Source organism: Pseudophryne corroboree, chromosome 2 (genome assembly GCF_028390025.1).
Source record: "Pseudophryne corroboree isolate aPseCor3 chromosome 2, aPseCor3.hap2, whole genome shotgun sequence".
Classification (NCBI taxonomy): domain Eukaryota; kingdom Metazoa; phylum Chordata; class Amphibia; order Anura; family Myobatrachidae; genus Pseudophryne; species Pseudophryne corroboree.
The window spans coordinates 194,274,654-194,298,912 of record NC_086445.1 but is presented as its reverse complement, the minus strand read 5'-3'; the positions used below and the strand labels follow the sequence as shown (position 1 = coordinate 194,298,912).

The 24,259-nt window shown below is 45.6% G+C and overlaps 1 protein-coding gene across 1 annotated transcript in view; it reads left to right on the top strand.

Moving 5' to 3' along the window:
• The window catches only part of ITGA5 (integrin subunit alpha 5), a 210,747-nt gene extending 188,455 nt beyond the window's left edge, over positions 1 to 22,292 (top strand). The window contains exons 30-33 of the mRNA XM_063952190.1: positions 8,350 to 8,464; positions 8,554 to 8,744; positions 9,509 to 9,572; positions 22,044 to 22,292. Coding sequence (XP_063808260.1) covers positions 8,350 to 8,464; positions 8,554 to 8,744; positions 9,509 to 9,550 — 348 coding nt within the window. The 3' untranslated portion in view covers positions 9,551 to 9,572; positions 22,044 to 22,292. The remainder of the gene's footprint in view (positions 1 to 8,349; positions 8,465 to 8,553; positions 8,745 to 9,508; positions 9,573 to 22,043) is intronic.
• The last annotated feature ends 1,967 nt before the right edge of the window (positions 22,293 to 24,259 follow it).

Sequence of the window (24,259 nt, the reverse complement as noted above, 5' to 3'; positions counted from 1 at the left end):
GATTAGAATTCAACTGACTATTTGGGGGGGACATCTTCATGAACAGTTTATACTGTGAAAGACGCAAATAAAAATGGATTGTTGTTCACTATGGCCCTCATTCCGAGTTGTTCGCTCGGTATTTTTCATCGCATCGCAGTGTAAATCCGCTTAGTACGCATGCGCAATGTTCGCACTGCGACTGCGCTAAGTAACTTTACTATGAAGAAAGTATTTTTACTCACGGCTTTTTCTTCGCTCCGGCGATCGTAATGTGATTGACAGGAAATGGGTGTTACTGGGCGGAAACACGGCGTTTCAGGGGCGTGTGGCTGAAAACGCTACCGTTTCCGGAAAAAACGCAGGAGTGGCCGGGGAAACGGTGGGAGTGCCTGGGCGAACGCTGGGTGTGTTTGTGACGTCAACCAGGAACGACAAGCACTGAAATGATCGCACAGGCAGAGTAAGTCTGGAGCTACTCTGAAACTGCTAAGTAGTTAGTAATCGCAATATTGCGAATACATCGGTCGCAATTTTAAGAAGCTAAGATTCACTCCCAGTAGGCGGCGGCTTAGCGTGTGTAACTCTGCTAAAATCGCCTTGCGACCGATCAACTCGGAATGAGGGCCTATATACTGTGTAGTTTCAAATAAAACATACAAAATACAAATTATGAATATATAAGGCGTCAATCTATTTTAATCAAACTTGATAACACACCTTAAGCTAACTTCTCAACTAAAAATAAAGACACTGACACCACTGCGATGGATTAAAGGTCACAGATTTTATTAATTGGATGACCAGATTTTAAGTCTGAGAAGGTGGAAAAGAGGATGCCACCAAAACCAGCTCTATCCAATTAGATTTTTGAAAATTCAGGTGACTAAAACGTCCTCCCCCTCCTCCTATATAGGCATAACCTGAGCTGGGAAGGACTTATCACCCTTTACTATGGCAAAATACGGATGCTCTGGAAGTGGCGAGCTGAAATGTGAGAAAAGTCTGCTGTTTGGGTGTCCAAGCAGCACTTTTCTTGTGCCATTTTGTTTATTCGGGTTTTGCCACTTTACGCAGCTAAACCCTAATTGTGTGCGTATAGTGCAATAATTAAAGGGCGTCCAAAACAATTGAATAGCAACAATGGGCACCCATTAATTTTTGCACCTGAAAAAACAATTGAATTCTAGCCTATGGGTCATAAGGCCCTGGTTGTTATAAGTACAGCTGGGCTGGCTTCTGGCACAGGAACTGTATATTTGTAGACTTCACTTTCTTGCTGGGTGAACATAAAGGTTGAGACTCATATTCAAAAAGCTTACTAGGTATAAGCACATTGCATACACTTTGGTCAAATTTAGTAATTGCCTGGTCCAATGCTGGATCCAACTCTCCTAAATTACTTGTGATTTTTGCTATACTGTATCTAGCATATGTGACTTAGGTAGTCCTTTCTACAAAGGAAAGGGGGAGGGCTGTTAGATTTTTGTAGAGTGTTGCGATCTGTGGGCCTTTTCAGAGTTGTATGGAAACCCTATAGTGGGTGGACTGCCAACAATTACCCCTAAGCACAGCATGCAAATGTTGGGAGGTATACTTGCCTGTACCTCTCAGTTTCTCTCCAGATGTGCAAAATTGGTGGTGAGGGACTGTTCTGTCACTCAGATGCGTAAGAATGGTGAGCGTGAGGGTTCAGAGTCAGGAATGCTAAAGGGGAAATGTATCAAACCTATAGCAGGTATACTGTAGGCAATCTGTCACACTTTTGAGGCAGCCTCAATCCTATCTTCAAAAGGGACGCACATAGGGGGTCATTCCGAGTTGATTGCAGCAAATCTTTGCATCGCAAGCAGCGGAGGTTAACCAAATGCGCACGCGCAAAGCACTGAATGCGCATGTGCAAAGTCAGCCGTACGACGATTGTGCAGAAATACAAATGCTTTTTGTTTTCGCAGCCACGCAACGACAAAGAGGCGCGTTGAAGGCGGTGCAGGGGAATGGCTTCGCTAGCTAGCGAAAAGGGGCGTGAAGGTGGGTGTCTTGTGGGGGAGTGTGCTAAAGTTAGCAGGTGTGGTTTTCGCACCACTACAAAGCTGCTCGTTGCCGGTACACACCAGGCGTTCGCAGCACAGGAGTAAGTTTAGGGCTGCGCACAGGGCGTAGGTAGCTAATCATTAGCAATAGAACGCAGCTGATTGACATGCTAATGCATCAACACTGCAATTGTAGCTGTAGCACTCTCACAGATGGTATGTACATTTACACTCACAGGAAATGTTTTGATGTAATTAGGTTACACTGATAAGCAGCACACTTGTGTATTATTAGCAAATACATGTATATTGCCCGGGTGGTCTTCAGTTTGCCGGTGGCCAAGCTCCCGATGACCAGCATACCGGCGCCGGAATCCCGACCGCCGGCATACCGACAGCTTTTCTCCCTCTTGGGGGTCCACGACCCCCCTGGAGCGAAAACAGATAGCGTGGCGCGAGTAGCACGCCACCGTGCCCACAGCGTGGTGAGCGCAGCGAGCTCGCAAGGGGCTCATTTGCACTCGCCAAGCTGTCAGTATGACGGCGGTCGGGATTCCGGCATCGGTATGCTTGCCACTGGAAGCCCGACCTCCGGCATAACATACTACATCCGTATTGCCCATGTCCCACATGTCTGCTTTGTGTAGAAATTATGTGTTTTTTTTGTAAGTGTTAAAACACAATTAATTACCTTAAAATGTAACATACATGCCATGTTTTCAAGATTACGACATTAGTTTTGTGTTTCATATAACAACATTACCCACATAATTCAGCCTAACCTATACTGTTATTACCTGCTACTTTTCCTAATACATTGCTATGGATGAATTAGGTAACTTGTCAGTTATATTTAATATGGTATGTTGCCCATAGTAACCAAACAACTTCGTGGCATTATATTGTGTAAGGAGCAACATACATGTTTTTTTTTGTTTGTTTTTTTTACCATCATTTTGATATAAGCAAGATGCCCTGATTTTAATGAATTTTATCACACATAAAAAATATTACACACACCCACAATAAGGGATCTATTTACTAAGCCTTGGATGGAGATAAAGTCGCTATAGATAAAGTACCAGCCAGTCAGCTCCTGTCATTTTTCAAACACAGCCTGTCACATGGCAGTTAGGAGGTGATTGGCTGGTACTTTATCTCCAGCAACTTTATCTCCATCCAAGGCTTTAGTAAATAGACCCTGAGAAACACACCATTTCACAACAAAGTATATTTTGTAAAACTCATTTTACTATTTGTACAAATGATTTATTTCAATCAAAATCAACAAACATGGCCCAGCAACAAACACCTGCCAGTGCAAAAAATAGGAAGACAGTACCCATTACTCAAGCACCCCCAATCTACTGCCCATCAAACACAAAAAGAGACTGGTGTCATGACCCTGCCTGAGGAACATGTGTGTCAAATTAAGGAAGATTCTGGCCACAATTCCCAAAACAAACTATCCAGACCCCAATATGAAGATGAAGGTGGGACAAGATCACAGGCTAATGCATCACAGGCTAATACCAAAAAGATAAGCCAGCAAACCCCATTCAGCATGATGGAGTTTGGCATTCTAGTCCCACAAGCCACTGATAATCCATTTTGGAACAGATTCAACATAGGTGCTGCTAAATGTGTCCGCATCAGGAGAGAAATTATTTATTTTTCCGGCCCACCTGAAGTGGATGTTGTTCACTGCTCGGTCTGCGAACTGACCTTCGAGGGCCCTGCCCAGTGGGATCTGGTTCCTGGGCAGGGTGAGGGGATTGGCCAGATGTTGGATCCTCCCTGACACTGTGGGCAAGGAGGACAGCGATGGTCTGTATTCCTTAGCCAATTGTGGTCTTTAATTGTCCAATTGTGTTGTTCAATTGTTGGACCGAGGAGGTGAGGCCGGCCATACCTTGACAAACACAGGTGGTCAGGTCAGTGAGCCGTAAGGACATCTTACTTACCTCCCGGGTCATCACGTCATGGAATTGGGTGTTTATAACTCCATGACTGGTGTGGGGCTGGGCTGGTGGTATTTCCTGCCCCACACTGGAGGTGTCACTACCTCCCCTAGCCTCAGTGAGATGCCCCTCCTGTGACTCTCTGACATGGCCCTCCTGTGCTGTGTTTTGAGAAATTAATTTTTTTTATTTTTTTTTTACAAATAAGCTCAATTAAGACAATTATACAGAAAACACTTGACAATATATGTTTTGAAAGTTACCTGCCAAGTCATGTGGCCGGTGTGTCGGTGTCCATTTCTGACACACCTGCCACCTCCTCATAGGACACACAGACCATCGCTCGCTCCTCTAGAACTGTATACTCCACAGTTTCAAGGAGTGGTCCTCGTCCTGTTTCCCTCAAAGCATTCCACTTCGCAGCCTTTTTCTGCCTCAGGCGGCACTTGAAGTCAGCCCAACTACATATGTTTTTTGGTTTTGGGGAAAGGAGAGTAAAATAAATGTAAGTTAATGTGAAGCATACTTTTTAAACACATGTCCTGGTTTGGGTTGCTATAGGCAACTTCACTTTAAAAATATTGCTGTAATCTTACTTAATACATACTACAGTGTTTGTCATTGTGTCTCAGTATGCACTTACCGTCTTCGGACTTCCTGTGGTGTGCGGACAATTGGGCCAACTTCATTAATCCGGTCAGTAATTTCTCTCCAGATACGGTCTTTGGCAGCAGCACCCATGTTTTTGTTTCCAAAATGGATTTTATCAATGGCTTGTGGTACCAAAATACCCAACTCCCTCCTTGTAAAAGGGGGCTGCCACTTTCTCTTTTTGGCTGCTGCCTGTGAAGCATCATCTTGCAAATTGTCCCCACCTTCCTCTTCAGTTTGTGGTTGGCTTTGTTGGGTTTGGGTATTGTGAGTGACCAGAATCTACCTCAGTTTGGCCCACATCTTCCTCAGGCAGGGCCCTCACACCAGCCTCTTGTCTTGTTTGTGGGCCAGTAGTTGGGGGTTGTTGACTACTGGGTCCTGATACTTCCTCCTCTGCACTGGCAGGTGTTTGTTGTATCCGTTGTTGTTGCAGCTTTCTTCTCCTGGCTACCATGTCACGCATCTGATGTTGCAATAGGTTTATCTCAGCAGTTATTTGCTCTGGCTCTGGATCCATGATAGTGCTAGCATGTGCGTATGAATCTGTGGTGTGTTTTTATACCTGCGCATGCAAGATGTTGCGGGAAACTGCACAGGTGATGTATACACAATTAGTAGACATACTTTAATTGCATACACTATTTAAACAAGTTCCATGCGGCCTGTGTTTGTGGGTGTATGCAGGAGTTGGAGAGGAGTTGGTGGAGTTGGAGAGGGGAGAGAGAGAGAAAGGATGGAAGAAGAGGAGGAAGAGTAGGAGTGTTTTAAAGTTGTGTAGGAGGAAAGATATGTTTGTGTATGCTCTGACTGTGTTGTGTTGCGGTTATTTATTGTCTTGCGGACGCACAGCGTTTTTTTGTTATTTTTTTGTGTTAAAATTTTAATGTATGATATTTGTGGTGGTGATATCCTTCATTGTAATAGTAATCTGTTTTCCTTTATTCTAATTGGACCAATAGTATATATCTGCTGGTAAGTATGTGCATGCTGTTTGGTGCGTTGTGGGTGGTGGAGTGTAGTCTTGTTAGAGTGCTTATTTTGTATTATTGTTTGTCTTCTCTAGGGTGCATATTTTGTTTTCTCTTTGCTAAGTGGGCATTTTTTTGTTGTTCTAAGTACTTTTTTGCCTTAGTTTTTTTATTCTCTTATATCTGCTGGTATGTGCTTGTTGTTTGGTGTGTTGTGGGTGGTGGAGTGTAGTCCTGTTAGCATTTGCTTCTTATTTTGTATTATTCTTTGTCTTCTCTAAGGTGCACATTTTGTTTTCTTTTTGCCAAGTGGGCATTTTTTTGTTGTTCTAAGTACTTTTTGCCTTAGTTTTTTTATGCTCTTATATCTGCTGGTATGTGCATGTTGTTTGGTGTGTTGTAGGTGGTGTTTTTTTTTTTTGTTTGTTTTTTTCATTTTTGTCATGTTAGTATATTAGTGATATGTTATTATGTTTAAGCTACGTATATGCATGGTAAGTGTGTATTTGGTGTTTTATTGGTGGTTTGTGTTGTAATCTAAAGGGGGGTACACACGGAGAGATCCGTGCTTAAAATCTAAGCAATCTTGCTAGATTGCTTAGATTTTAAGCACGGATCTGCCGTGTGTATGCCCTCCAGCGATAGCGATGCGCGGCCCAGCGCATCGCTATCGCCGATGCTAGATTGAGCCTGCATGCAGGCTCAATCTAGCGAGTCGCTCACTTCACCGTTGTGTGAAGTGAGCGGCCCCCCGTCGGCTTTCCCCCTCGCTCAGCACATCGCGCTGTGCTGAGCGGGGTGAGAGATGTGTGCTGAGCGGTCTGTGTTAAGATCGCTCAGCACACATCTCTCCCGTGAGTACCCCCCTTAACCATTTAATTCAATATTAACACAAACTTTTTAAAATACTTTCCTACTGGTGTTCCCCATTTAGAGACGTATTATGAGACTGAAGCAAGTGTGTTTTTAATTATGCATATATTAAAAAGTTGTAATGTTTGTAACACATTGGATGTTTTTGTAACACTATTTTTTAGTGATGAGCGGGTTCGGTTCCTCGGAACTTCACCCATTTTACACGGGTCCGAGGCATACTCGGATTCTCCCGTATGGCTCGGTTAATCCGAGCGCGCCCAAACGTCATCATCCCGCTGTCGGATTCTCGCGAGATTCGGATTCTATATAAGGAGCCGCGCATAGCCGCCATTTTCACTCGTGAATTGGAAATGTTAGGGAGAGGACGTGGCTGGCGTCCTCTCCGTTTGTGCTTATTGCTTAATTGTGGGGACTGGGGAGCAGCTGTATTATATAGGAGGAGTACAGTGCAGAGTTTTGCTGACCAGTGACCAGCAGTATACGTTGTCTGCCTGAAAAACGCTCCATATCTGTGCTCAGTGTGCTGCATATATCTGTGCTCACACTGTGCAGAGTTTTGCTGACCAGTGACCACCAGTATATATAGCAGTACGGTACGGAAGGCCACTGCTCTACCTACCTCTGTGTCGTCAAGTATACTATCCATCTAGATTCTATATCTGTGGTGCATTTTAGTTTTGCAGTTTGCTGACAGTGACCACCAGTATATATAGCAGTACAGTACGGAAGGCCACTGCTCTACCTACCTCTGTGTCGTCAAGTATACTATCCATCTAGATTCTATACCTGTGGTGCATTTTAGTTTTGCAACTTGTGTCGCTTAGCTTAGTCACACAGCGACCTTGGTGCGCCTCTTTTTTTCTTTGCATCATGTGCTGTTTGGGGACTATTTTTTTATAGTGCCATCCTGCCTGACACTGCAGTGCCACTCCTAGATGGGCCAGGTGTTTGTGTCGGCCACTTGTGTCGCTTAGCTTAGCCATCCAGCGACCTTGGTGCAAATTTTAGGACTAAAAATAATATTGTGAGGTGTTCAGAATAGACTGAAAATGAGTGGAAATTATGGTTATTGAGGTTAATAATACTATGGGATCAAAATGACCCCCAAATTCTATGATTTAAGCTGTTTTTGAGGGTTTTTTGTAAAAAACACCCGAATCCAAAACACACCCGAATCCGACAAAAAATTTTCAGGGAGGTTTTGGCAAAATGCGTCCGAATCCAAAACCTAAACACAAAACCCGAAAAATTTCCGGTGCACATCTCTACTATTTTTTAAATTTTTTTAGATGCAGGTTGCAACATATCTAACAACCGAAGCCGTCCAACCCCAACCAGCTCCTCATCCTCGAAGGCAACGGAGGCGTGCAAGGCCTAGTATTTTCCGTACCCGTGTCACCCTTTTTGGTATGCCAGATGATGAGGTTGTGTGCCGCTACAGGCTGTCCCCTCATGTCATCCTAGAAACTCTCTCGATAATTGAGAGTGATCTAGATACATAAATTCGGTATCTTACATCAATACCAGCATTGACACAATTCCTTGCTGTGTTACATTTCTGTGCCACGGGTTCCTACCAGCATGTGGTTGGGGTGCTGGTAGGCATATCCCAGTTGGCATTTTCAAAAATTCTCAGGCGCATAATTGATGCATTTTTTAAGAGAGTAAAGCAGTTCATATCAATGCCATTGGATGTTGGGTACCTAGGTGTGTTGAAGCGGCAATTCCAGGAAAGGGTAGTCGCTTCCCACACATTATTGGGGTTGTGTATGGGACACATGTTCCACTTGTGGCACCAAAACATAATGAAGAAATCTATAGGAACAGAAAAATGTTCCACCCTTTGAATGTGATGTTGTTTGTGGCCCATCCCTCCAGATCCTGTCCTTGAATGCCAAGTACCCCGGTAGTGCACATGATGACCACGTCATTAGGCAATCAGGGATATGGCAAAGATTAAGAATGATGGATGGTCAAGACACATGGCTATTGGGTGAGTTGTATTGGCATCATGTATTAAAGAGTTGGTTATTTATGTGATATTGTGTTAATTGTATACTTATGATTGTATTTTTTTTACAGTAGATCGTGGATATCCTTTCACCCCCCAGCTCATGACTCCTTACCACACATCCAGGCCAGGGCCCAAAGCGGCATTTAATTCCGCACTTACAGCCACTAGGGAGCTGGTGAAGTGCACAATTGGCGTCCTGAAAGGACGCTTCCGTGTGCTCCACCGCAGTGGTGGCAACCTCATGTATTCGCCGGAAATGGTAAGTAAAATTGTGGTACTGTGTGCATTCCTGCACAATATTGCTGTGAGGAGGCGTGTGGAGCTTCCTCAAACTGAGGAATTACCCAGAGAGGATGAGGAGTCAGGGGTTGGGCAGACAATGATGTTGAGCACGGAGGCCCAGCGTGAACATGCCGTTAGGGCAAGAATAGTGCTCCAGTATTTCAGGTATGCTTATGTACTGAACACATTATACAATTGGTTATGGTGGTAGACCATTTTAAATGGTGTCAGGTTTAACATATGTGACTCCAGCTTTGAGGACTAAAATGTCAACATTTTTCTGGCATACATTTTAAATAAATGGGTGATATTAAATAGAGAGATTTTGAAAAAACACATTGTTAAAATGTTTACCATTATCACACATCTTGCCAACGTACTTTTAAAAATTAGATCCGTAAAGGCTTGCCAGCAATCAGTACTCTGGGGGTAGCTAAATTAAAATATTATAACACGCACATTACCACAAACAGAACCTGTGTAATATCGACCACTATGTGTATGTGTTTTGAGTAGTAAATAAAATTACTGTGAACTTGATAGGTCTGTAAATGTCCATTGAACAACGGTATTGTAGTGTGGTTATCATATATATTTTTTTTATGATTAATTTTATGTAGTTTCTAAAATACAACTTTTTACATGTAAACATAAAAATGCTAACATTGGTTTTTGTTTTGTTTTTAAATTTGACATGCAAGCCTATTCTTTAATGTCTGTTTTTTTATTTCCAAACAACAGATACACCTGGCCACACTAATACTACAATCCTGGATTGATTAGCTGAATGATGCTGGCAAATGTGGTGATTTTTATATATATATGTATAGCAGTGAGTTTTTTTGCAGTGACAGGCGCTAATAGTCGCATATGCGTACGCAAGAGGAGCACACAACACATTGTTAATATACAGTAATATTAATAAAGTTTATTAATAGAGATGACACCATCACATTTTGCCCAATCAACAGTTAGCACACAGTATAAATATTAGCCCATGTAGAAAAAACGCCATTGGCACCATGCGAGCTGCAGCATTCTCCATGAGGGAGCTGCGGCTCCTTACAGCTATCATGGACCACCGCGTAGGCCGTGCGGGCAGGGCCAGATTGGCCATTACACTGACCACGGAGATTCCCGGGGGGCCGATTGGTGTGTGGGCCGCCTGTCATCTGTTGGCCCGCCCCCCTTTGCTGTCTGTCATGCACAAAAGCTGTGATTGGGTGACGCGCCAAGGGGGGCGGGGCACAGATGACAGGCGGCCCCGCTCACCAATCAGAGCTACTAGTAGTATGTCTGCTAATAGTCACTGTGCAGCACTTAGAGTCCCAGGCTAAAGACAGACAGGGGCAGCACGAGCATGGAGCTATCAGCTGCGCCAGCCCAGCATGTACTAAGCTGCTGTGTGGGCAGGCTGCTGTCTTCTCTACCTGTGCAGGGGGATAATCAATCACACTGATTTGCTTCTGGAGCACCCTCCTCTCCCTTCTCTTCTTAAACAAAAACTTTCCCCCCCTTTTTTTAAAGGGGCTTGGCCACGCCTCCCATGATTAGGCCACCCCCCCCCCCGAAAGTACATGGCACGGAACAACTGTTAGCTCTCCATAGCCCTTATTATCTCCCACCATCCTCCCTATATTATCCCACCATCACTTCCTGACTCTGCTGAATGTCCTAGGATGCAGCTCTGGAGGTTCCTGCTGTGACTGCTCCTCTGCTCCTTATGGGCTATTCAGGTCCCAGGTGGTCAGTGTCTCTGTGCCCAGAGTGAGTGGACATCCCAGAAGCTATCCAGTAAGGCATCAGGCAAACAGGGAACACATGTTACAGTGACACCCACTGCTGCCGCAGCGCAGACTACTGCCAGGGTTACCCAGGGAAGTGCGGGGCCAATGGTGAGTACCCAAATGTGGGGGACTGGGGGGAATCATGTTCACTAGTGACCATATCAGGTACACTAGTGGCAGTGGCGGAACTACCACCAGTGCAAGCGGTGCCTTGCACTGGGGCCCACCGATGTCAAGGAGCCCAAAGCCAGTGGCATGTAATGAGTCAAACTGACTCATTACGTGCTGCCTGCCGCTGTGTGCTGAATGGGCCAACAAAGAGGAGAGGAGCAGCAGCCCGCAGGGACGCAGGCTCGGGGAGAAGGAGGAGGAGGGAGAGGGACTCGGGAGCCGCAGCAGTGCAATGTAATTGGTGGCAGCGCCGCTGCAGCTGTCCCTCTCCTTCCATATAGGCTGGCCACCACCGCTGTGAATGCTGGGATGCGCTTCCCTCATCACAGCAGCGGCCAGCCTATGTGGAAGGAGAGGGACAGCTGCAGCGGTGCCGCCACCAATTACATTGCATTGCTGCAGCTCCCGAGTCCCCCTCCCTCCTCCTCCTTCTCCCCTGCCCGGGATCTGCCTGACTGCATGCACCGAGGAGCCTGAATGCCTGAACCAGTGGAGACAGTAAGCATCATCTGTTCTATCTATCTATCTATCTATCTATCTATCTATCTATCTATCTATCTATCTATCTATCTATCCTGTCCGCCGTAATGTGTAAAAAGGGGGACTGGCTGCCGTAATGTGTAAAAAAGGGGAACTCTGTCTGCCGTAATGTGTAAAAAAGGGGGACTGTCTGCCATAATGTGTAAAAAAAGGGGGACTGTCTGCCGTAATGTGTAAAAAGGGGGACTGTCTGTCGTAATGTTTAAAAAAGGGGGACTGTCTGCCGTAATGTGTAAAAAGTAGGACGCTCTCTGCCGTAATGTGTAAAAAAGGGGACTCTGCCATAATGTGTAAAAAAGGGGACTCTGTCTGCTGTAATGTGTAAAAAAAAGGGGACTCTGTCTGCCGTAATGTGTAAAAAGTAGAGATGAGCGCCGGAAATTTTTCGGGTTTTGTGTTTTGGTTTTGGGTTCGGTTCCGCGGCCGTGTTTTGGGTTCGACCGCGTTTTGGCAAAACCTCACCGAATTTTTTTTGTCGGATTCGGGTGTGTTTTGGATTCGGGTGTTTTTTTAAAAAAACCCTAAAAAACAGCTTAAATCATAGAATTTGGGGGTAATTTTGATCCCAAAGTATTATTAACCTCAAAAAACATAATTTACACTCATTTTCAGCCTATTCTGAACACATCACACCTCACAATATTATTTTTAGTCCTAAAATTTGCACCGAGGTCGCTGTGTGAGTAAGATAAGCGACCCTAGTGGCCGACACAAACACCGGGCCCATCTAGGAGTGGCACTGCAGTGTCACGCAGGATGGCCCTTCCAAAAAACCCTCCCCAAACAGCACATGACGCAAAGAAAAAAAGAGGCGCAATGAGGTAGCTGACTGTGTGAGTAAGATTAGCGACCCTAGTGGCCGACACAAACACCGGGCACATCTAGGAGTGGCACTGCAGTGTCACGCAGGATGTCCCTTCCAAAAAACCCTCCCCAAACAGCACATGACGCAAAGAAAAAAAGAGGCGCAATGAGGTAGCTGTGTGAGTAAGATTAGCGACCCTAGTGGCCGACACAAACACCGGGCCCATCTAGGAGTGGCACTGCAGTGTCACGCAGGATGTCCCTTCCAAAAAACCCTCCCCAATCAGCACATGATGCAAAGAAAAAGAAAAGAAAAAAGAGGTGCAAGATGGAATTATCCTTGGGCCCTCCCACCCACCCTTATGTTGTATAAACAAAACAGGACATGCACACTTTAACCAACCCATCATTTCAGTGACAGGGTCTGCCACACGACTGTGACTGATATGACGGGTTGGTTTGGACCCCCCCCAAAAAAGAAGCAATTAATCTCTCCTTGCACAAACTGGCTCTACAGAGGCAAGATGTCCACCTCATCTTCACCCTCCGATATATCACCGTGTACATCCCCCTCCTCACAGATTATCAATTCGTCCCCACTGGAATCCACCATCTCAGCTCCCTGTGTACTTTGTGGAGGCAATTGCTGCTGGTCAATGTCTCCGCGGAGGAATTGATTATAATTCATTTTAATGAACATCATCTTCTCCACATTTTCTGGATGTAACCTCGTACGCCGATTGCTGACAAGGTGAGCGGCGGCACTAAACACTCTTTCGGAGTACACACTTGTGGGAGGGCAACTTAGGTAGAATAAAGCCAGTTTGTGCAAGGGCCTCCAAATTGCCTCTTTTTCCTGCCAGTATAAGTACGGACTGTGTGACGTGCCTACTTGGATGCGGTCACTCATATAATCCTCCACCATTCTATCAATGTTGAGAGAATCATATGCAGTGACAGTAGACGACATGTCCGTAATCGTTGTCAGGTCCTTCAGTCCGGACCAGATGTCAGCATCAGCAGTCGCTCCAGACTGCCCTGCATCACCGCCAGCGGGTGGGCTCGGAATTCTGAGCCTTTTCCTCGCACCCCCAGTTGCGGGAGAATGTGAAGGAGGAGATGTTGACAGGTCGCGTTCCGCTTGACTTGACAATTTTGTCACCAGCAGGTCTTTCAACCCCAGCAGACCTGTGTCTGCCGGAAAGAGAGATCCAAGGTAGGCTTTAAATCTAGGATCGAGCACGGTGGCCAAAATGTAGTGCTCTGATTTCAACAGATTGACCACCCGTGAATCCTTGTTAAGCGAATTAAGGGCTGCATCCACAAGTCCCACATGCCTAGCGGAATCGCTCCGTGTTAGCTCCTTCTTCAATGCCTCCAGCTTCTTCTGCAAAAGCCTGATGAGGGGAATGACCTGACTCAGGCTGGCAGTGTCTGAACTGACTTCACGTGTGGCAAGTTCAAAGGGCATCAGAACCTTGCACAACGTTGAAATCATTCTCCACTGCACTTGAGACAGGTGCATTCCATCTCCTATATCGTGCTCAATTGTATAGGCTTGAATGGCCTTTTGCTGCTCCTCCAACCTCTGAAGCATATAGAGGGTTGAATTCCACCTCGTTACCACTTCTTGCTTCAGATGATGGCAGGGCAGGTTCAGTAGTTTTTGGTGGTGCTCCAGTCTTCTGTACGTGGTGCCTGTACGCCGAAAGTGTCCCGCAATTTTTCTGGCCACCGACAGCATCTCTTGCACGCCCCTGTCGTTTTTTAAAAAATTCTGCACCACCAAATTCAAGGTATGTGCAAAACATGGGACGTGCTGGAATTTGCCCATATTTAATGCACACACAATATTGCTGGCGTTGTCCGATGCCACAAATCCACAGGAGAGTCCAATTGGGGTAAGCCATTCCGCGATGATCTTCCTCAGTTGCCGTAAGAGGTTTTCAGCTGTGTGCGTATTCTGGAAAGCGGTGATACAAAGCGTAGCCTGCCTAGGAAAGAGTTGGCGTTTGCGAGATGCTGCTACTGGTGCCGCCGCTGCTGTTCTTGCGGCGGGAGTCCATACATCTACCCAGTGGGCTGTCACAGTCATATAGTCCTGACCCTGCCCTGCTCCACTTGTCCACATGTCCGTGGTTAAGTGGACATTGGGTACAACTGCATTTTTTAGGACACTGGTGAGTCTTTTTCTGACGTCCGTGTACATTCTCGGTATCGCCTGCCTAGAGAAGTGGAACCTAGATGGTATTTGGTAACGGGGGCACACTGCCTCAATAAATTGTCTAGTTCCCTGTGAACTAACGGCGGATACCGGACGCACGTCTAACACCAACATAGTTGTCAAGGACTCAGTTATCCGCTTTGCAGTAGGATGACTGCTGTGATATTTCATCTTCCTCGCAAAGGACTGTTGAACAGTCAATTGCTTACTGGAAGTAGTACAAGTGGGCTTACGACTTCCCCTCTGGGATGACCATCGACTCCCAGCGGCAACAACAGCAGCGCCAGCAGCAGTAGGCGTTACACGCAAGGATGCATCGGAGGAATCCCAGGCAGGAGAGGACTCGTCAGACTTGCCAGTGACATGGCCTGCAGGACTATTGGCATTCCTGGGGAAGGAGGAAATTGACACTGAGGGAGTTGGTGGGGTGGTTTGCGTGAGCTTGGTTACAAGAGGAAGGGATTTACTGGTCAGTGGACTGCTTCCGCTGTCACCCAAAGTTTTTGAACTTGTCACTGACTTATTATGAATGCGCTGCAGGTGACGTATAAGGGAGGATGTTCCGAGGTGGTTAACGTCCTTACCCCTACTTATTACAGCTTGACAAAGGGAACACACGGCTTGACACCTGTTGTCCGCATTTCTGGTGAAATACCTCCACACCGAAGAGCTGATTTTTTTGGTATTTTCACCTGGCATGTCAACGGCCATATTCCTCCCACGGACAACAGGTGTCTCCCCGGGTGCCTGACTTAAACAAACCACCTCACCATCAGAATCCTCCTGGTCAATTTCCTCCCCAGCGCCAGCAACACCCATATCCTCCTCATCCTGGTGTACTTCAACACTGACATCTTCAATCTGACTATCAGGAACTGGACTGCGGGTGCTCCTTCCAGCACTTGCAGGGGGCATGCAAATAGTGGAAGGCGCATGCTCTTCACGTCCAGTGTTGGGAAGGTCAGGCATCGCAAACGACACAATTGGACTCTCCTTGTGGATTTGGGATTTCAAAGAACGCACAGTTCTTTGCGGTGCTTTTGCCAGCTTGAGTCTTTTCAGTTTTCTAGCGAGAGGCTGAGTGCTTCCATCCTCATGTGAAGCTGAACCACTAGCCATGAACATAGGCCAGGGCCTCAGCCGTTCCTTGCCACTCCGTGTGGTAAATGGCATATTGGCAAGTTTACGCTTCTCCTCCGACAATTTTATTTTAGGTTTTGGAGTCCTTTTTTTTCTGATATTTGGTGTTTTGGATTTGACATGCTCTGTACTATGACATTGGGCATCGGCCTTGGCAGACGACGTTGCTGGCATTTCATCGTCTCGGCCATGACTAGTGGCAGCAGCTTCAGCACGAGGTGGAAGTGGATCTTGATCTTTCCCTAATTTTGGAACCTCAACTTTTTTGTTCTCCATATTTTATAGGCAGAACTAAAAGGCACCTCAGGTAAACAATGGAGATGGATGGATTGGATACTAGTATACAATTATGGACGGACTGCCACGGTTAGGTGGTATAAAAAAACCACGGTTAGGTGGTATATATTATAATAATAATACAATTATGGATGGACGGACTGCCTGCCGACTGCCGACACAGAGGTAGCCACAGCCGTGAACTACCGCACTGTACACTGGTTGATAAAGAGATAGTAGTATACTCGTAACAACTAGTATGACACTATGACGACGGTATAAAGAATGAAAAAAAAACCACGGTTAGGTGGTATATATTATAATAATAATACAATTATGGATGGACGGACTGCCTGCCGACTGCCGACACAGAGGTAGCCACAGCCGTGAACTACCGCACTGTACACTGGTTGATAAAGAGATAGTAGTATACTCGTAACAACTAGTATGACACTATGACGACGGTATAAAGAATGAAAAAAAAACCACGGTTAGGTGGTATATATTATAATAATAATACAATTATGGATGGACGGACTGCCTGCCGACTGCCGACACAGAGGTAGCCACAGCCGTGAACTACCGCACTGTACACTGGTTGATAAAGAGATAGTAGTATACTCGTAACAACTAGTATGACACTATGACGACGGTATAAAGAATGAAAAAAAAACCACGGTTAGGTGGTATATATTATAATAATAATACAATTATGGATGGACGGACTGCCTGCCGACTGCCGACACAGAGGTAGCCACAGCCGTGAACTACCGCACTGTACACTGGTTGATAAAGAGATAGTAGTATACTCGTAACAACTAGTATGACACTATGACGACGGTATAAAGAATGAAAAAAAAACCACGGTTAGGTGGTATATATTATAATAATAATACAATTATGGATGGACGGACTGCCTGCCGACTGCCGACACAGAGGTAGCCACAGCCGTGAACTACCGCACTGTACACTGGTTGATAAAGAGATAGTAGTATACTCGTAACAACTAGTATGACACTATGACGACGGTATAAAGAATGCAAAAAAAACCACAGTTAGGTGGTATATATTATAATAATAATACAATTATGGATGGACGGACTGCCTGCCGACTGCCGACACAGAGGTAGCCACAGCCGTGAACTACCGCACTGTACACTGGTTGATAAAGAGATAGTAGTATACTCGTAACAACTAGTATGACACTATGACGGTATAAAGAATGAAAAAAAAACCACGGTTAGGTGGTATATATTATAATAATAATACAATTATGGATGGACGGACTGCCTGCCGACTGCCGACACAGAGGTAGCCACAGCCGTGAACTACCGCACTGTACACTGGTTGATAAAGAGATAGTAGTATACTCGTAACAATTAGGATGACACTATGACGGTATAAAGAATGAAAAAAAAACCACGGTTAGGTGGTAGGTATATAATAATAAATAATACAATTCTGGTCGGACGGACTGCCTGCCGTGTGCCGACACAGAGGTAGCCACAGCCGTGAACTACCGCACTGTACACTGGTTGATAAAGAGATAGTAGTATACTCGTAACAATTAGGATGACACTATGACGGTATAAAGAATGAAAAAAAAACCACGGTTAGGTGGTAGGTATATAATAATAAATAATACAATTCTGGTCGGACGGACTGCCTGCCGTGTGCCGACACAGAGGTAGCCACAGCCGTGAACTACCGCACTGTACACTGGTTGATAAAGAGATAGTAGTATACTCGTAACAATTAGGATGACACTATGACGGTATAAAGAATGAAAAAAAAACCACGGTTAGGTGGTAGGTATATAATAATAAATAATACAATTCTGGTCGGACGGACTGCCTGCCGTGTGCCGACACAGAGGTAGCCACAGCCGTGAACTACCGCACTGTACTGTGTCTGCTGCTAATATAGACTGGTTGATATTTAAAGAGATATTAGTAGTATACAACAATACTATACTGGTGGTCAGGCACTGGTCACCACTCCTGCAGCAAAAGTGTGCACTGTTAATTAATATAATTGTACTCCTGGCTCCTGCTAACAACCTGCAGTGCTCCCCAGTCTCCCCCACAATTAATTATAAGCTTTTAATTTATACATTGATGACTGTGCAGCACACTGGGCTGAGCTGAGTGCACACAGACTGAGTCACACTGTGTGACTGACTGTGCTGTGTATCGTTTTTTTTTTCAGGCAGAGAACGGATATAGCAGAGAGAAGTGAACGGATATATTATATTAAATAAAAGTTAACTAGCAACTGCACTGGTCACTGACTGTGGTAAACTAACTCTGTCTGCGACTCTGCACAATCTCTCTCTATCTAATCTATCTATCTCTATTCTAATGGAGAGGACGCCAGACACGTCCTCTCCCTATCAATCTCAATGCACGAGTGAAAATGGCGGCGACGCGCGGCTCCTTATATAGAATCCGAGTCTCGCGATAGAATCCGAGCCTCGCGAGAATCCGACAGCGTCATGATGACGTTCGGGCGCGCTCGGGTTAACCGAGCAAGGCGGGAAGATCCGAGTCGCTCGGACCCGTGGAAAAAAAAGTGAAGTTCGTGCGGGTTCGGATTCAAAGAAACCGAACCCGCTCATCTCTAGTAAAGGGGACGCTGTCTGCCGTAACGTGTAAAAAAGGGGGACTGTCTGCCGTTATGTGTAAAAAAGGGAGACTGTCTGCCGTAATGTGTAAAAAAAAAAGGGTGACTGTCTGCCGTAATGTGTAAAAAAGGGGGACTAGCTGCTTGTAATGTGTAAAAAGGGGAATCTGTCCGCCGCAATGTGTAAAAGGGGCTCTACTTAGTGTAGTGGCGCTACTGTGCAGTGTCATTTGAATAATGGAGACTACTGTGCACCGTAATATGAATTGGTATTATTTTGTGGCCACACCCCTTCCCCATGAAGCCATGCCCCTATATATTTTTTGCGCGCCTACGTTGAGCACTGCCCCTATTTTACATAAAGGGGGGGGGGCGCCGATCCCGTTTCTTGCACACAGCACTAAAATGTCTAGTTACGGCACTGTTGCTAGGTATCCATTTCCCTGGCCCTGAGCAGGTCCCCCTCACCAGATCCTCTCCAGCACAGTGCCCCCATTGCATCCAAATAATCACAGCCTTCTCCAAATCCTACAGTAAATCTAGGACACATCCACATCCTAAACCTGAACGGATCCCATCTGTATGTGTATCTCTACCCTGTTATGTCATACTGTACTCTGCATCCCTGAGTGCCGCTGAATATTGTATGTGTGTGTGTGTGTGTGTGTGTGTGTGTGTGTGTATATATATATATATATATATATATACATACACATACACCTGTGTGACCAGCAATCCCTTTTTTACATAATATATCAATATCTATACATTATATATATATATATATATATATATTACGGGAGCATGCAAAGAGTCCCTAATTTGGAGTTGGGGGTGAGGGGGTGGACTTGGACGTGATGAGAGGGGGGGATCTGCCACCCTCTCTCTGGCATCCCCAGCCAGCCCCTTATCTTCCACGCTCCTTCTAGATACACCCCTGGCTGCTATTATGAAGAGAAAGGCTGCAGCCGCGCTGTGCTTGTGGCTGGGAGGCATTGCAGTGTGTGCTCCTGGCCGCTCTGATGTCTGACATCCACTCAGTGTGTCCTCAAATACGGTGTTTCAGGGCTGGAGCAGTTTGGTCAGGGTCAAAGCGCAGCCAGCCTTACCTATGCAGCTGGTGCAGTCCGGGATTGTTGGGGCCCCTCTCCTGGGACAAGCCAGCAATGATCTGAGCTCCTATACTGTCTCCCAACCTCATCCCTTCTGACTCTCTTACTGGCCAGCGTCCATCCTGCTCCCTGCCTTCTATACCCACCAGGTTAAAAAAATGCTTGGGGGGTGTTGGGGACTAAAAGCTATAACTTATGTGTAAAAATGTAACAGTGTGGCATAAATTTGGGTGAGTGTGTGCACTAAGTGTGTATTTGAGTGTGTGTGGAAAAATACATGTGCAAGTGAGCATACAACTGTGTGTGTGTGTGGGAGGGGGTAATGTCCTGTTCTTCATTAAAAGTGTGTGTATGTGGACTGTTTATATATGTGTTAGTTTACAAATATGCCTTGGGGGGTGTTAGGGGATAAAGGGTATGTGTAAAAATGTGTCAGTGTGGGATACATGGGGGTATATGCAATTGCGGTCGAATTGCCGCAAATGTCGAAAAACGGTGCATTTTCGACACAAAAAAAATATTCGACAATGCAATACAGTACTGTTCGACAAAAAAACGGACGTTTCAGATTCGACTTTAAAATTCGACAGTTGTCAAATTCGACATGGTAAAAATGCGGCTTTTCGACATAAGTATATTCAATTGAAGAATGTCGATTCGGCAGCAGTGCTTTTCGACAGTAATTTCGTCAATTTCATTCCGCCTCACTTTGCTGGCGGAATCTAATAAAAAAATTTAAAAACATGTTTTTCTTTGTGTTTTTTTTTGGGATGCGGTCAAGATGCCGCCGGCCGGAATCCCGGCGGTCGAAATACCGACGCCGGAAACCCGACCGCCACAATCCCGACATATTCTCCCTCCGTGGGTGTCCACGACACCCATAGAGGGAGAATATAATAGTGTGCCGAGCGTAGCGAGCCCGCAAGGGGCTGCGTTCCGCTCGCCACCCCTGTCGGGATTGTGTGGTCGGGATTCCGGCGTCGGTATTTTGACCGCCGGGATTCCGGCCGGCGGCATTTAGTACTGATCCCTTTTTTTTATTGATAATAGCATATCTATTTATATTAGTAGGAGACACAAGTATTATTTATACATTTTTTAAAAGAATATTTTTTTTTTAACTGACTAAAATAGAGAGAGCATGGTTTTCAGTGGGAAGGGGTGGGAATGGGTTAAAATCAATAAAAAAAATGCGTGGGGTCCCCCCTCCTAAGCATAACCAGCCTCGGGCTCTTTGAGCCGGTCCTGGTTGTAAAAATACGGGGGGAAAATTGACAGGGGATCCCCCGTATTTTTAGAACCAGCACCGGGCTCTGCGTCCGGTCCTGGTGCAAAAAATACGGGGGACAAAAGACGTAGGGGTCCCCCGTATTTTTAACACCAGCACCGGGCTCCACTAGCTGGAGAGATAATGCCACAGCCGGGGGACACTTTTATATCGGTCCCTGCGGCCGTGGCATTAAATCCCCAACTAGTCACCCCAGGCCGGGGTACCCTGGAGGAGTGGGGACCCCTTAAATCAAGGGGTCCCCCCCTCCAGCCACCCAAGGGCCAGGGGTGCAGCCCGAGGCTGTCCCCCCCCATCCAAGGGCTGCAGATGGGGGGCTGATAGCCTTGTGTCAAATAAATGAATATTGTTTTTTGCAGCAGAACTACAAGTCCCAGCAAGCCTCCCCTGCAAGCTGGTACTTGGAGAACCACAAGTACCAGCATGCGGGGGGAAACGGGCCCGCTGGTACCTGTAGTTCTACTGCAAAAAAAATACCCAAATAAAAACAGTACACGCACACCGTGATAGTAAAACTTTATTACATACATGCTCTAATATCTTAAATAACTGTCGCCTCTGTGGCGGCGGCCATTTTGGGAGGGAAGTTTTCAATACAGAGCTGCTGGAGGGTCGGAGGACAGCGGCAGAACAGCGGGGATGACCGCGGAATGGCGCAGACGGCAGTGGGCGGGCAGCTGGCTGCATGAGCATCCCGAGCCCTCCTCTCTCTGTCAGAGAGGTTGGGCCCAAGACAGATGTGCCCCCAGCACCCCCCTGATGGCAGCCCTGGAGGTAGGAAGGGCCTGATTAATCATAATCTAGGAAAAATTATTTAGGCATTTAAAGCAAGACTAGTTTAAAATTGAAACAGTATCCAAGTAAGCCAATCACATTGCTAAAGCATTAATTTAGCTAATGAAAATTAGTTTAAAAAGGAATAATAAAGGCCTAGGCTAACAAACTCATTTTAGTCTAACATCTTAAGATGTGTGTGGCCCCATTACCTAAGATGGGTTATGACCTTAAACACTCCACAAATTGAATTTGGAAAGAAGTGAGACGGAAACATGACAGATGCAGTGTAGCTATGTTTTTTGTGTTTTGTGTACATAAGGACAGAGATATATAATTAAATTTGGAATACAGTATCTCGACTAATAATTGAGTCTAAATGTTGGGATCATTTTTTATGACATTAATAAGTAGCATATGTGAAGCCCATAATCATCTTTACAGTGGATTTCAAAATGTTCAGCATTTATGTTTATTAACAAAATATAGGATTGTGGGCTCATATAATAGTGTATACATTCATCTCCACTTATTTCAGATCCTGACCTTGGAGATCAAGATATGGCCATATGTGCGGAATTATTGGCCATGCAGGCCAACATCCAGGCCCTTCTGGCCAATGTTCTGACTTTGATTTTGTTATTTTAATTTTTTTATGTTTTTGTTAAAAAAGTCGAAAAATTAGCAAATTACAATCCATTTGTTTACACAAATTTTTAAAAAATTAACTAAGCTATTGTGTTGTGTCTTTAGTCTAAACAAAAATAAACATTTTCATAAACATTTACACTATTTCATTTATCCTCAGATTATTCAATATGTGTTGTTTTTAGATTCCTCCTACTTTCAAATGTTTTTGCATTTTTGGTGAATCACTATTTTTAATTAAAAAAAAACATGTATCTTATAAAAAATAGTATTAACTGTATGATGCAACTAGGCAACAAACATATTTTAGGCTTTCAGTATGTTTGAGGGCTTAATTGCTGTATGTTATTGACCAATTATGTTGTCAAACACTTCCTTTTGCAGTGTTTGATGAGTTAATTGAACAATCACATTCCAATTTCTTCTTGTATTTGCTGGTACATTTGATTGCTTTGAAAAAGGGAAAAAAAACCCATTGTGCGATTAGTTGCAAGGTAGCGAAAGCAACGTGACAGTACAAATTAATTAGCTATGTAGCGAATGCAGGGGTCATTCCGAGTTGATCGTAGCTGTGCTAAACTTAGCACAGCTACGATCGTAAACTCAGACATGCGGGGGGATGCCCAGCACAGGGCTAGTCCGCCCGCATGTCAGTGCTGCCCCCCCCCCCCCCGCACAAATACAAAAGCATAGCACAGAGGCGATGCCTTTGTATCTGTGGAGTAACTCCCGGCCAGCGCAGCTCCTGCGGCCTGCCGGGATTTGTGTGTCGCTGCCACTGCGCCCCCCCCCCCAATGGTCCAGCCACGCCTGCATTGGCCGGACCGTGCCTACTAAATGGCGGCTTCATGCCGCCGTTCGGCCCCCTCCCGCCCAGCGACCGCCTCTGTCTCAGAGGCGATTGGTGGGCAATTACTTCCATGCGCCGGCGCACTGTGGTGCCAGCGAATGCGCAGTTCCGACCCGAGCGCTGCGACAAACTGCAGCGAGTGATCGGGTCGGAATGATCCCCGCAATGCACACTTGCACAATAGTATGTACTGGTAGCGATGATGTTTGTAACATTGCACACACATATCTGCCGTGCGATGCAGAATGGTGTACACCTCTTTTTTGGACCGCTGCACATGCATTTGCAATCATGCGCATAGGGCGTGAATTTGCAGTCTTGCGAAGCGTTCGCTCGCTTGCAAACGCTGCTAGCGTGCGTTCCGGATAGCGATCAACTCGGAATGACCCCCATTCTCAGAATAAAGTTAAATGAATACATGTAATAAATGAGACTTCCAAATCAGTAGACCTTTCAACCACTTAACTGGCTGTCACTTTCTTTATTTGCTTACATTTTAATTTAAAAAAAATCTATTTTAAATATTTTATTGACTAAATTATTCTTGGGGGTGTCTCTACTGCTGCGGTTCTCTGTCCGATACCCTGCAGCTGTTCTGACCCTCCTGACCCCCTGATATATAGCAGTGTGTGCTGGCAATTGTCCCTGCCACAGCAGGTACCGCGCGGGTTGCTGCCTGCCTTACAGGGACACTGCACCACAGGACGAAGGCTGCCATCCCTTTCCCTCTGCTAGTCATCATCTATCAGGACTGCACTGCTGGGCTATTTACACCAGGCAACCCTCTCCCTAACGTACTACAGCTTCACAGCCCTATATCACTGTGATATGTGATCTATGATGCCTCTCCTCCCCTGACATCCTCTGTTCTGCATGATATCTACTTAACAGCTTATTATAAGGCACCTTCTTGCAGCGTATTATATTATCTTACTATATTTCCCCACCAGCTATGGAGAAATTTGTGGCAAAAACACCCAGGAACACTAAGAATTCTCAGACTCAGAAACCGAAAGAGAAATTTCCTGTGGCCATTTCATCTCCTCTCCGGAATTCTCTCTCCAGAGATGACACCTCCGACTCGCCTGATCCAACCCCCGCTTGCTCTGATACAGCGAAGAGAGCCAAAGAAATATCAGACATATTGTCCCCACTGCTCAACGCCAAATTGGCCCCTCTTACCGAGGCCGTGACCTCAGCAACCGTGCTTCTGATACAACACACTTCCCGCTTAACGGAAGTGGAAGATAGGATCT